The 13,884-nt window shown below is 49.3% G+C and overlaps 1 protein-coding gene across 1 annotated transcript in view; it reads left to right on the forward strand.

Annotated features, from left to right (window-relative positions):
* The first annotated feature begins 2,249 nt into the window (after positions 1-2,249).
* Positions 2,250-13,884, forward strand: part of pdgfrb (platelet-derived growth factor receptor, beta polypeptide) — a 39,450-nt gene continuing 27,815 nt past the window's right edge. Inside the window, exons 1-4 of the mRNA XM_078206995.1 lie at positions 2,250-2,362; positions 3,327-3,450; positions 9,487-9,698; positions 11,719-11,813. Of these exons, the coding sequence (XP_078063121.1) occupies positions 3,374-3,450; positions 9,487-9,698; positions 11,719-11,813 (384 nt within the window). The 5' untranslated portion in view covers positions 2,250-2,362; positions 3,327-3,373. The remainder of the gene's footprint in view (positions 2,363-3,326; positions 3,451-9,486; positions 9,699-11,718; positions 11,814-13,884) is intronic.

The following is a 13,884-nucleotide window of genomic DNA, read 5'->3' on the forward strand; positions in this document are numbered from 1 at the left end:
CCCAGAACTGCGCGCAGTACTCCAAGTGGGGTCTAACCAGGGTCCTATAAAGCTGCAGCATTATCTCCCGACTCCTAAACTCAATCCCTCGATTAATGAAGGCTAGTACGCCGTACGCCTTCTTGACCGCATCCTCCACCTGTGAGGCCGATTTAAGAGTCCTATGGACCCGGACCCCAAGGTCCTTCTGATCCTCTACACTGCTAAGAATGGTACCCTTCATATTATACTGCTGCTTCATCCCATAAGATTCCACAAAATGAGAATTCTCTCCGCCCAAAGGCTGGGGGGGCTGGGGCCCAACTGGAGCTTTTAAAACCGAGTTCAGCAGATTGGTGGGTAAAGTGAAAAGTAATTCATTGGTGGGAGGCAGCTGTCAGCAAACAGAATTCAATCCAGCGATGGTTATACACCCACCCCATTCACACCTCCACTGAAACCAACAGAGGGTGACAGCGGGTGAGGTGGGAATGGAGAGTGAGTGTGGGGGGGTCTGAATGGAGCCTGAGTGTGGGGGGGTCTGAATGGAGAGTGAGTGTGGGGGGGGTCTGAATGGAGAGTGAATGTGGGGGGGGTCTGAATGGAGAGTGAGTGTGGGGGGGGTCTGAATGGAGAGTGAGTGTGGGGGGGGTCTGAATGGAGAGTGAGTGTGGGGGGGGTCTGAATGGAGAGTGAGTGTGGGGGGGTCTGAATGGAGCCTGAGTGTGGGGGGGGGGTCTGAATGGAGAGTGAATGTGGGGGGGGTCTGAATGGAGAGTGAGTGTGGGGGGGGTCTGAATGGAGAGTGAGTGTGGGGGGGTCTGAATGGAGAGTGAGTGTGGGGGGGGTCTGAATGGAGAGTGAGTGTGGGGGGGTCTGAATGGAGCCTGAGTGTGGGGGGGGGTCTGAATGGAGAGTGAATGTGGGGGGGGTCTGAATGGAGAGTGAGTGTGGGGGGGGTCTGAATGGAGCCTGAGTGTGGGGGGGTCTGAATGGAGAGTGAGTGTGGGGGGGTCTGAATGGAGAGTGAGTGTGGGGGGGGTCTGAATGGAGAGTGAATGTGGGGGGGGGTCTGAATGGAGAGTGAGTGTGGGGGGGGTCTGAATGGAGAGTGAGTGTGGGGGGGTCTGAATGGAGAGTGAGTGTGGGGGGGGTCTGAATGGAGCCTGAGTGTGGGGGGGTCTGAATGGAGAGTGAGTGTGGGGGGGTCTGAATGGAGAGTGAGTGTGGGGGGGGTCTGAATGGAGAGTGAGTGTGGGGGGGGTCTGAATGGAGAGTGAGTGTGGGGGGGTCTGAATGGAGCCTGAGTGTGGGGGGGGGTCTGAATGGAGAGTGAATGTGGGGGGGGTCTGAATGGAGAGTGAATGTGGGGGGGTCTGAATGGAGAGTGAATGTGGGGGGGGTCTGAATGGAGAGTGAATGTGGGGGGGGTGAATGGAGGGTGACAGTGGGGGGGGTGAATGGAGAGTGAGTGTGGGGGGGTCTGAATGGAGAGTGAGTGTGGGGGGGTCTGAATGGAGAGTGAATGTGGGGGGGGTCTGAATGGAGAGTGAGTGTGGGGGGGGTCTGAATGGAGAGTGAGTGTGGGGGGGTCTGAATGGAGAGTGAGTGTGGGGGGGTCTGAATGGAGAGTGAATGTGGGGGGGGTCTGAATGGAGAGTGAGTGTGGGGGGGGTCTGAATGGAGAGTGAATGTGGGGGGGGTCTGAATGGAGAGTGAGTGTGGGGGGGGTCTGAATGGAGAGTCGGGGGGGTGAATGGAGAGTGGGGGGTGAATGGAGAGTGACAGTGGGGGGGGTGAATGAAGAGTCGGGGGGGTGAATGGAGAGTGGGGGGGGTGAATGGAGAGTGGGGGGGGTGAATGGAGAGTGGGGGGGGTGAATGGAGAGTGGGGGGGGTGAATGCAGAGTGACAGTGGGGGGGGTGAATGGAGAGTCGGGGGGGTGAATGGAGAGTGGGGGGGGTGAATGCAGAGTGACAGTGGGGGGGGGGGTGAATGGAGAGTGGGGGGGGTGAATGCAGAGTGACAGTGGGGGGGGGGGGTGAATGGAGAGTGGGGGGGGGTGAATGCAGAGTGACAGTGGGTTTCCCGTCTGGGGAGTTGCTGTAAAATGTCTCCATCGTGTGAAGATGTTTCTGAGAAATTCAATACAACAATATCAAACACCAAATACTGCCTTTCACCTGAATTACAATGTCCTTATATTCTCCGATGTGTCTCCACACACTGACCTGTATCATTCTCTCCCCTTTCCCCTCTATCTCCAGGTATCAGTGCATACTCAATCTCATCCGTGTGAAAGAGGAAGACTTTGGGAATTACAGTATTCACGTTTGGAATTCTGACAGTAAAAAGGAGTTTACCTTCACTTTAAGAGTAAATGGTGAGAGTTTCACTGAGTCTCCTTGCTGGACAGAATCCCTCGCTGATGGGGTATAGTGCCTCTCCCAGGTAGATATTAAACATCCCATTATTCTGAAGAAGAAAACTGGGAGTTTTCCCTTATATCCAGGCCAAGGTGGTCCAGTGATTAGCACTGCTGCATCACAGCGCCAGGGACCCGGCTTCAATTCCTACCTTGGGTGACTGTGTGGAGTTTGCACATTCTCCTCATGTCTGCGTGGGTTTCCTCCGGGTGCTCCAGTTGCCTCCCACAGTCCAAAGATGTGTGGGTTGGCCATGCTAAATGAACGGGGATAGAGCAGGAGGGTGGGGAGAGGAACAGGGTAAGGTGCTCTTTCAGTGAGTTGGCGCAGACTCGATGGGCTGCTGGGACATTGCGGGATTGAAAGATCCTACTGCCACCCAATGGCAGGCCACCTCCGCCACCACAAATCATTGGGGGGGGGGCCGGGGGGGTGGAAAATCCTGCCCCAGGAGTGGAACTGGCTGAACTGCCCTTGCAGAGAACTAGCATGGATTTGACAGGCCGAACAGCCTCCTTCTGTACTGTAACCATTCGATTATTCTGTTTACAATTTTTAACTAGCTCGTCCCTCGGATCTCCAAACTTTGGAACTTCACTCCTTCCACAGTCTCCCCTTCAAGCCAGAACTTTTCCCCTCCTTCATCCTGACCTCCAAACTCCTCCCTTCTCTTAGTATTCCCATCAATTCGACAATCAAAGGCTTTATTAAAAAAACAAGACTTTGTCAACAAAACCTGTTGACTTAACTGATCATTACTCCTACTCTTGTCTGCTCTTTGGGGCTTAAAGCAAGGCCTCTGTTTCTGAGTTTACGCAGAATATAAAGAGTCCAGAGGAACAGATTGTGAGAGTTGAAGAGGATGAATGGGTTTTGATAGCCATGGTATATTATCCCTATTGTCTTTCCTTTAACATATAGTGCCAGCTAGAATCCTGGACCTCCATGACTTTCTTCAACCCAGCGGTATGCAGACTGTGACCTGTGTTACTGAAGGATCGCCATTGCCTGAAGTTACCTGGTACACATGCCATGACCTCAAAAGGTAATCCAGTTCCGAAATGCTCACGATATCTGTTCTTCGCCTATCTGCCTAGAAAGACAAGCGCAAACGATGTAATGGGAATACCCGAGTTCCCCTCTAAGTCCTGACTGGGATGTACATCAACAGTTATTTTAGATCATTGGGTCAAAATCCTGAAACTCCCTTCCTAACGGCACTTTTACCCCATAAACAAGGAGAAGGTTGACCATCACCATTTCAGGTAGCAGCTATGAATGGGCTATAATTCATCGAGCCATAGAGTTTTACAGCACAGAAAGAGGCCATTTGGCCCATCATGTCTGAGCCCACCATCAAACACCTATTTATCCCACTCCCATTTTCCAGTACTTGGTACGTAGACTTGTATGCTATGGTGCTTCAAGTGCTCATATATGTGCTTCTTAGATGTTGTGAAGATTCCCGCCTCTTATCAATCTTTCTTTGTTTTTACAGTACAAAAGGGGGCCATTCTGCCCATCAAGTCTGCACAGACTCTCCAACAGAGCATTTTACCCAGGCCCACCCCCCAACCCTATCCCTTTAACCCCACATATTTACCCTAATAATTCCCCTGACCTACACATCTTTGGACACTGAGTGGCAATTTAACATGGCCAATCTGTCTAACCTACAAATCTTTGGAATGTGAGAGGAAACCCACGCAGGTGTGGGGAGAATGTGCCGACTCCACACAGACAGTCACCCAAGGCCAAAATTGAACCCGAATCACTGGAGCTGTGAGGCAGCAATGCTAATCACTGTGCTACCATGGTGCCACACTGTGCCACTGTGCACTTTCAGGCAGTGAGTTCCAGGGTTCCCACCACCCTCAAATCCCTTCAAAATCTCCTGCTCCTTACCTTAAATCTATACCCCTGGTTGTTAAGTCCATTACTAAGGGGAATAGTTTTGCCCTATCTACCCTGTCCATAAGATCTATTGCTGATCTTGCCAGCGATGTCCATTCATCCAGTCAATGAATTTAAGGACCTGCTGTACCCGTGTCCTTGTGGGTTGTCGGACATTGAAAGATGGTCCTAAAGGATATAACTGCTCGACAGGGTCTGCAGGAGGTGGTGAGGGAACCAACAAAAGAAAAAAAACATACTTGACCACATCCTTACCAATCTGCCAGCTGCAGAAGCATCTATCCATGATAGTATCGGTAAGAGTGACCACCGCACAGTCCTTGTGGAGACGAAGTCCCACCTTCACATTGAGAATAACCTCCATCGTGTTGTGTGGCACTATCACCGTGCTAAATGGGACAGACTTCGAACCGATCTAGTAGCTCAAGACTGGGCATCCATGAGGTGCTGTAGGCCATCAACAGCAGCGGAATTGCACTCCAGCACAATCTGTAACCTCATGGCCCGACATATCCCCCACTCAACCATTACCACCAAGCCCGGGGATCAACCCTGGTTCAATGGAGAGTGCAGGAGGGCATGCCAGGAGCAGCACCAGGCATACCTAAAAATGAGGTGTCAACCTAGTGAAGCTACCAAACAGGACTACTTGCATGCCAAACAGCATAAACAGCCAGCGATAGACAGAGCTAAGCGATCCCATAACCAACGGATAGGATCTTAGCTCTGCAATTCTGCCACATCCAGTCATGTATGGTGGTGGACAATTAAACAACTCAATGGAGGAGGAGGCTCCACAAATATCCCCATCCTCAATGATGGAGGAGCCCAGCACATCAGTGCGAAAGATAAGGCTGAAGCATTCACAGCAATCTTCAGCCAGAAGTGCCGAGTGGATGATCCTCGCGGTCTCCTCCAGTGGTCCCCAGCATCTCAGATGCCAGTGTCCAGCCAATTAGATTCACTCCACGTGATATCAAGAAATTGTTGGAGGCACTGGACACTGCAAAGGCAATGAACCCTGATAACATTCTGGCAATAGTACTGAAGACTTGTGCTCCAGAACTTGCTGCTCCCGTCGCCAAGCTCTTCCAGTACAGTTACAACATCTACCCAACAATGTGGGAAATTGCCCAGGTATCTCTTGTACACAAAAAGCAGGACAAATCCAACCCGGCTAATTACCGCTCCATCAGTCTACTCTCAATCATCAATAAAGTGATGGAAGGGGTTATCGACAGTGCTGTCAAGCAGCACCTGCTCAGCAATAACCTGCTCAATGACACCCAGTTTAGGTTTCGCCAGGGTCACTCTGCTCCTGACTTCATTACAGCCTTGGTTCAAACATAGACAAAATAGCTGAATTCTGGAGGTGTGGTGAGACAGACAGCCCTTCACATCAAGGCCACATTTGACCAAGTGTGGCATCAAGGAGCCTTGGTGAAACTGGAATCGATGGGTATGAGGGGGCAAACACTCTGCTGGTTGGAATCATACTTGATACATAGGAAGATAGTTGTGGTTGTGGAGGGTCAGTCATCTCAGCTCCAGGACATCTCTGCAGGAGTCCCTCAGGGTAGTGTCCTAGGCCCAACCATCTTCAGCTGCTTCATTCAATGACCTTCCCTCCATTATAAGGTGGGAATGTTCACTGATGATTGCACAATGTTCAGCACCATTCGCGACGACTCAAGATATTGAAGCAGTCCATGTTCAAATGCAACAAGATCTGGACAGTATCCAGGCTCGGGCTGACAAATGGCAGTAACATTTGCTCCACACAAATGCCAGGCAATAACCATCAACAATAAGAGACGCACTAACCACCACCCCTTGACATTCAATGGTGTAACCATCACTGAATCCCCCACTGTCAACATCCTTGGGGTTACCATTGACCAGAAACTCAACTGGACTCACCACATAAACACAGTGGCTACAAGAGCAGGTCAGAGGCTAGGAATACTGCGGCGAGTAACTCACCTCCTGACTCCCCAAAGCCTGTCCACCATCTACAAGGCAAAAGTCAGGAGTGGACAGCTCCAACAATACTCAAGAAGCTTGACACCATCCAGGACAAAGCAGCCCGCTTGATTGGCACCACATCTACTAACTTCCACTCCCTCGACCACCGACGCTCAGTAGCAGCAGTGTGTACTATCTACAAGATGAACTGCAGCAATTCACCAAAGATCCAAAGCGCCTTCCAAACCCACGACCACTTCCATCGAGCAGAAGGGCAGCAGATACATAGGAACACCACCACCTGCAAGTTCCCCTCCAAGCCACTCACCATCCTGACTTGGAAACATATCGCCCGCCGTTCCTTCACAGTCGCTGGGTCAAAATCCTGGAATTCCCTCCCTAACGGCATTGTGGGTCAGTCCGCAGCACATGGACTGCAGCGATTCAAGAAGGCAGCTCACCACCACCTTCTCAAGGGCAACTAGGGATGGGCAATAAATGCTGGCCAACCAGCGACGCCCATGTCCCACGGATGAATAAAAAAACATTTGGGGTTTGGGCAGCGTGGGTAGCTGGTCACGATTAGGAGGTTGTAGTTCGTAATGGAACAATGCTGTACAAAGCATACAGCATGCAAGTTCATCATCCTGTGAATGAAGTGTGATCAGAAGGAAGAGAACTTTGACCTTTTCCTATCCATGGGCTTCCCTCCTTCACATCTCTGGTGGAATTTGTTGATCAAAAAGTATTCCCTTGCTTTATTCTTCAGATCCACCAGGGTTAAATTCAGTGGCCAGGTTACATAGTAAGAAGTCTCATAACACCAGGTTAAAGTCCAACAGGTTTATTTGGAATCACGAGCTTTCAGAGCGCTGCATGTCACACTATCTGTAACCCCCACCATTTCATAGAATCATAGAAACCCTACAGTGCAGAAGGAGGCCATTCGGCCCATCGAGTCTGCACCGACCACAATCCCACCCAGGCCCTACCCCCACATATTTACCCGCTAATCCCTCTAACCTACACATCTCAGGACTCTAAGGGGCAATTTTTAACCTGGCCAATCAACCTAACCTGCACATCTTTGGACCTGGGCTTGCAGAATCCTACTAACTGTCCTGGCTTGAGACAATTCACACCTCTTTAACCTGTGATTATCCCTCTCTTCACTCGCACTGTCTGTAGCTGTAAAGACTTGATTACCTGTAAAGACTCGCATTCCAACCATTATCTTACAATTGTGCCTCTGTCTATATATGCTGTGTTTGTGAACCCAACTCTCCTCTCACCTGAAAAAGGAGCAGCGCTCCGAAAGCTCGTGATTCCAAATAAACCTGTTGGACTTTAACCTGGTGGTGTGAGACTTCTTACTGCGTCCACCCCAGTCCACATCTGGTTACATAGGCAAAACTTGTATTTCCTCAAGTTTAGAAGGAGTAAGATGGAGATCTACTTGAGGTATTTGCGATGGCGACTGAAGTGGGTACAGTAGAAAAAGAGGAACTATTTTCTCCCGTGGATGAGGATCACAGAACCAAGAGGCTCAACCTAAAACTTAAAGCTTGGCTGTTCAGGAAGCATTTCTAATGGAATTGCAAATGTGCAAAATTCTGAAGGGTCTTGATAGGGTGGACACTGAGGGTAGAATCACAGCGGGCGGAATAGAACCCGCAAAGATCTGTTGACCTCGGGCAGGACTTTCCAGTCTTGGGGTGAGCACGGCTGGAAAATCTCGCTCTGAGAGATTATTTCCGCTGGTTGGGGAATCTAAAACACTGGGAGGGCACAGTCTCAGGATAACCGGGGCCGATCATTTAGGATGGAGATGTGGAGAAAATACTTCACTCAGGGCTGTGAATCTTTGAAACCCTCAATCCCAGAGGTTTGTTGAATTATATTTATGGCTGGGATAGTCAGATAGACAAATGCAGTCAATTGGGACTAGCTTAGGGGTTTAACAAAAAAGGACGGCATGGACAAGTTGGGCCGAAGGGCCTGTTTCCATGCTGTAAACCTCTAGTACTCTATGTTTGGGGAATTAAGGGATCTGGGGAGTGGGCAGAAAAGTGGAGTTGAATCCCAAGATCAGAAGGCTGTGGAGGCCAGGTCATTGAGTGTCTTTAAGACAGAGATAGATAGATTCTTGATTAATAAAGGGATCAGGGGTGATGGGGAAAAGGCAGGAGAATGGGGATGAGAAAAATATCAGCCATGATTGAATGGCGGAGTGGCCTAATTCTGCTTCTATGTCTTATGGTCTTATTAGCCTTGATGATATTGAATGACAGAGCAGGCTCGACGAGTCTACTCTTGCTCCGATCATTTGTGTTCTTATGAAAACTGGAACTCTCTCCCCAAACTGTTGAGGTTGGAATTTTCAAAGCTGAGATTGAGAGATTTTCGTTAGGGTAAAGGAATTAGTGGCTGGATGGAGTTAAGATACAGATCAGCCATGATTGAATAGAATAAAGAGACTGAATGGCCTCCTCCTGGCCTTGTGCGCTTGTGTTCAAGCTTCCAGTACCTTGTGTTGGAGGGTGTGCTGAATGATTGCAAGTCCTGCTTCGATTCTGCCCCCTCAATCACGGAGATGCCCGCAGATGGCAGATTCCCGGCTTGGGTCCCTGTTTGCACGGAGTCTGCATGTTCTCCCCATGTCTGCATGGGTTTCCTCCGGGTGCTCCGGTTTCCCCCCACAATCTGAAGGACATGCTGGTTAGGGTGCATCGGCTGTGCTAAATTCTCCCTCAGTGTAACCGAACAGGGACCAAAGTATGGCCACTAGGGGATTTTCACAGTAACTTCATTGCAGTGTTAACGTAAGCCTTACATGTGACTTTGGGGCGGTACGGTGGCACAGTGGTTAGCACTGCTGCCTCAGAGCACCAGGGACCTGGGTTCGATTCCCGGCTTGAGTCACTGTCTGTGTGGAGTTTGCACGTTCTCCCCGTGTCTGCGTGGGTTTCCTCCGGGTGTTCCGGTTTCCTCCCACATTCTGAAAGACATGCTGATTATATGCATTGACTGAACAGGTGGAGTGTGGCGACTAGGGGAATTTCAGTTATTTCATTGCTGTGTTCATGTAAGCCTTACTTGTGACTAATAAATAAATGAAATAAATAAATAATAAATAAATTTAAAACTTAAATGCCCATCTTCAGTTGTCACTTTCTCATGGAATCTGATTGACTTATTCCAGGTGCAACAACAAGTTGGGGAAATGGACCCCGCTGAAAACCAACTCGAGTAGTATCCGAGTGGAGAAACGGATCTCTGAGCTGCTGGAAAATCGCGTCTTCCATGTCGAGAGTGTCCTCACCCAGGAGAGTGCCGGGGAAGCTGCCGCAGTGCGCTGCTCTGCCTCCAACGGTTTTGGAACCGCGAACCGGGAGATCAAGCTCATTTCTCACGGTGAGTATCATGGTCCAGGCAGGGAGAGGGGAGATGGCACCGACTGGCGAGGAGAGAGAGACAGGAATAGTGCAGGGAGATGGCTGGATCCATGTCCTTCAGGGAAGGAAATCTGCCGTCCTTACCCAGTCTGGCCTACATGTGACTCCAGAGTCACAGCAATGTGGTTGACTCTCAACTCGGGCAACTAGTGATGGACAATAAATGCTGGTCAGTCAGCGACGCCCATGTCCCACGAATGAATAAAGAAAAGAAAGGTGATGGGTCAGGTCCCTTTGCTAGGAAGCTGGAACGCCAAGGTCTGAAAGTTATATTATAAAACAGGGAGAATAACTGCATTCCGTCCTGGCATCGTAGTTCAGGAAGGGTGTGTTAACCTCGGAGGGGGTGCAGCACGGTTATTCCTGAGCTAACAGGGATGACATTTGAGAACAGGTTGCAGGGTGATTCATTGGAACCATGGAGTGTTTAGTTTTTTTAATCTTTCCCATGTGAAAGTGTCTGGCCTCCATATGCCAACTGATGTCATCAGCCCAATTGACATCATGGGATTGGGGGATGGGAATCTCAGGCATGGACCCATGTCCAGAAAGTCTGGATGATAACGTTCCTGAAAATGCGCATTCACTCAAGACATTGCCTGGGATTATGACCTTTGGCTTAACAGAAGGAAATCTTTACAGCTTCCATTTCCAATTAGTGTGTGCTGTGATCCCAGTGCAGTGACGCTGTGTATAAATAATGCTATGATGCACAATCGATCTTCATTTTTGGACTAGCTGTGGACTCCCTCATCCAACCGATCTTTCCATTTTAAGATCCCCAATTATTTTTTCCGTGTGTGGCTGTTTTGGAGTTAGATCAGTGCCCGTGCCCAGTCTAGTGTTTGATACAGAATTGGTGATGTTAATCAGCAGGAAAGCCGACAGAAAATAATCTGGACTGTCTGCCCTTTCAGTGGTTCAGGGGTTAGGGTGTTCAGGCAGAGCAGGGGTTAACATGCGACTGGGGAACAGTACCGCCAAGTTAGAATGTAGAGTCACATAATGGTACACTGTGTGTGGTAGAGTCTGGAAGCAGCCAGCATGGAGACAGCAGCCATGCATGTCTGTACCTTGGAGATGTTTATAGTTACGTGTTACCAATAAATGGTTTATGTCCAACCCCGTACAATCCTTCAGGACCTTTAGTGAATCTTACAACAGTTATCACTTATGCCTCTAAACCAGGTTGTTCTGGGTTCTAGTGTTGCTCTAGAAACTTGAGTGTCTGGTCTAGGCTGACACCCCAGTGCCGTACAGAGAGACTGCTGCACTTTCTTTCGAATGAACTAAAGTTTATTGATTAGTGTCACGAGTAGGCTTACGTTAACATTGCAATGAAGTTACTGTGAAAATTTCCTAGTCACCAGACTCTGGCGCCTGTTCGGGTACACTGAGGGAGAATTTAGCATGGCCAATGCACATCTTTTAGACTGTGGGAGGAAACCCGGAGCACCTGGAGGAAACCCACGCAGACACGGGGAGAACATGCGGACTCCGCACAGACAGTGACTCAAGCCGGGAATCGAACCTGGGTCTCTAGCGCTGTGAGGCAGCGGTGCTAACCACTGTGCTTCCCCAAGGAATTAAACCAAGGCCCTGCCTTACCCTCTTAGGTGAATGTAAGAGATCCCATAGACACTAGTTGAAAAAGAATAGAGAAGTTCTCTCTAGCGTCCTGGGGCCAATATTTATCACACATCAACATCACACAGATATCACATTGCTATTTGTGGATCCTGCTGTGTGCCACATTTCTGGCATTATAACGACAAAAAAGTGCTTCATTTGGCTGTAAATCATTCCAGGATAGCCAGCGTTTGGGAACGGTGCTATGGAAATGCAAGTTGTCTCAGTCTGATACAAAGCCCAGTCATTCTCGCACACTGTTCAGAGCCTCTGTTGGTTCATTACAATATTTAAGTACATTTCTTCCAGCCTGAAACCGTTCACCTTTTCCCATTTTTCTCCTCCTTCAGGTATGCGTTCGCAGCTGGTAACCGTGGCTACCATCCTGGTTTTGTTGGTAATCATAATCATCTCGTTCGTGGTCCTCGTTGTAGTCTGGCGGAAGGTAAGAGATTAATACCTGGGATCAATCTTACTGAGACCTGATGATGGCAGAGTTACCATAATCCTCAGCGCCTCCCACTGGTATTATTGCTCACTGCGCCAGTACAGCGCCTCCCACTGGTATTATTGCTCACTGCACCAGTACAGCGCCTCCCACTGGTATTATTGCTCACTGCGCCAGTACAGCGCCTCCCACTGGTATTATTGCTCACTGCGCCAGTACAGCGCCTCCCACTGGTATTATTGCTCACTGCGCCAGTACAGCGCCTCCCACTGGTATTATTGCTCACTGCGCCAGTACAGCGCCTCCCACTGGTATTATTGCTCACTGCGCCAGTACAGCGCCTCCCACTGGTATTATTGCTCACTGCGCCAGTACAGCACCTCCCACTGGTATTATTGCTCACTGCGCCAGTACAGCGCCTCCCACTGGTATTATTGCTCACTGCGCCAGTACAGCGCCTCCCACTGGATTATTGCTCACTGCGCCAGTACAGCGCCTCCCACTGGTATTATTGCTCACTGCGCCAGTACAGTACCTCCCACTGGTATTATTGCTCACTGCTCCAGTACAGCACCTCCCACTGGTGTTATTGCTCACTGCTCCAGTACAGCATCTCCCACTGGTGTTATTGCTCACTGCGCCAGTACAGCATCTCCCACTGGTGTTATTGCTCACTGCTCCAGTACAGCATCTCCCACTGGTGTTATTGCTCACTGCTCCAGTACAGCATCTCCCACTGGATTATTGCTCACTGCGCCAGTACAGCGCCTCTCACTGGATTATTGCTCACTGCGCCAGTACAGCATCTCCCACTGGATTATTGCTCACTGCGCCAGTACAGCGCCTCCCACTGGTATTATTGCTCACTGCTCCAGTACAGCACCTCCCACTGGTATTATTGCTCACTGCTCCAGTACAGCATCTCCCACTGGTGTTATTGCTCACTGCGCCAGTACAGCGCCTCCCACTGGTATTATTGCTCACTGCGCCAGTACAGCGCCTCCCATTGGTATTATTGCTCACTGCGCTAGTACAGCACCTCCCATACAAATGAACATATACATTAGGGAAAGGAGTAGGCCATACCGCCTTTCAAGCCTGTTCTGCCACTTGAGAAGATCATGGCTGATCTTATTGTGGCTCCTACTTCCCTGTCTACCCTTACACCCCGTGACTCCTTGACTTCTTAGTCAAGAATCTGTCTAACTCGACCTTAAACATATTGAATGAAACAGCCTCCACTGCTCTCTGAGGACAATTCCACATTCTGATGATCCTCTGGGAGAAAATATTTCTCCTCTTCTCCCTCTTAAATGGGAGACCCCTTATTTTTAAACCATGTCCCCTCGTTCCAGTCTCTCCCACAAGGGGAAACATACTTTCAGCATCCACCCTGCCAAGGTCCCTCAGGATCTTGTATGTTTCAATAAGATCACCTCTCAATCTTTTAAACTCCATTGGATACAGGCCCAACCTGTCCAACGTTTCCTCATTAGACGATCCAGAATCTTCTCTGAACTGCTTCTAACATAATTATATCCTTCAATTGAATAAGGAGACCAATACTGTACACAGTGTTCCAGATGTGGTCTCACCGACACCCAGTGCAACTGAAGCATAACCTCCCTACTTTTATATTCCAGTCCCCCTCTGTAATGTAGAGTTCTGCGATCTCTCTCCATTTAATTTTTCTACTCTTCCTGCCAAAGTGGACAAGTTCACATTTGACCACACTGCACTTCATCTACCAATTCCATTCAGTTAACCTATCTGTGTCCCTTTGAGGTTCCTTATGTACTCTTCACAACTTACTCCACAACCTATCATTGTGTGGAGATGCCAGCGTTGGACTGGGGTGGGACACAGTAAGAAGTCCCACAACACCAAGTTAAAGTCCAACAGGTTTATTTGAAAATCACGAGCTTTCGGAGCACTGCTCCTTCATCCACTCTCCACTCACCTGATGAAGGAGCAGCGCTCCAAAAGCTCATGATTACTATACCTATCATTATGTCATTAGCAAATTTAGGAACCATCCAAGTTGTTGATACAGATTGAAATAGTTGAA

The sequence above is a fragment of the Mustelus asterias genome, unplaced genomic scaffold, assembly GCF_964213995.1.
Source record: "Mustelus asterias unplaced genomic scaffold, sMusAst1.hap1.1 HAP1_SCAFFOLD_1960, whole genome shotgun sequence".
NCBI lineage: Eukaryota > Metazoa > Chordata > Chondrichthyes > Carcharhiniformes > Triakidae > Mustelus > Mustelus asterias.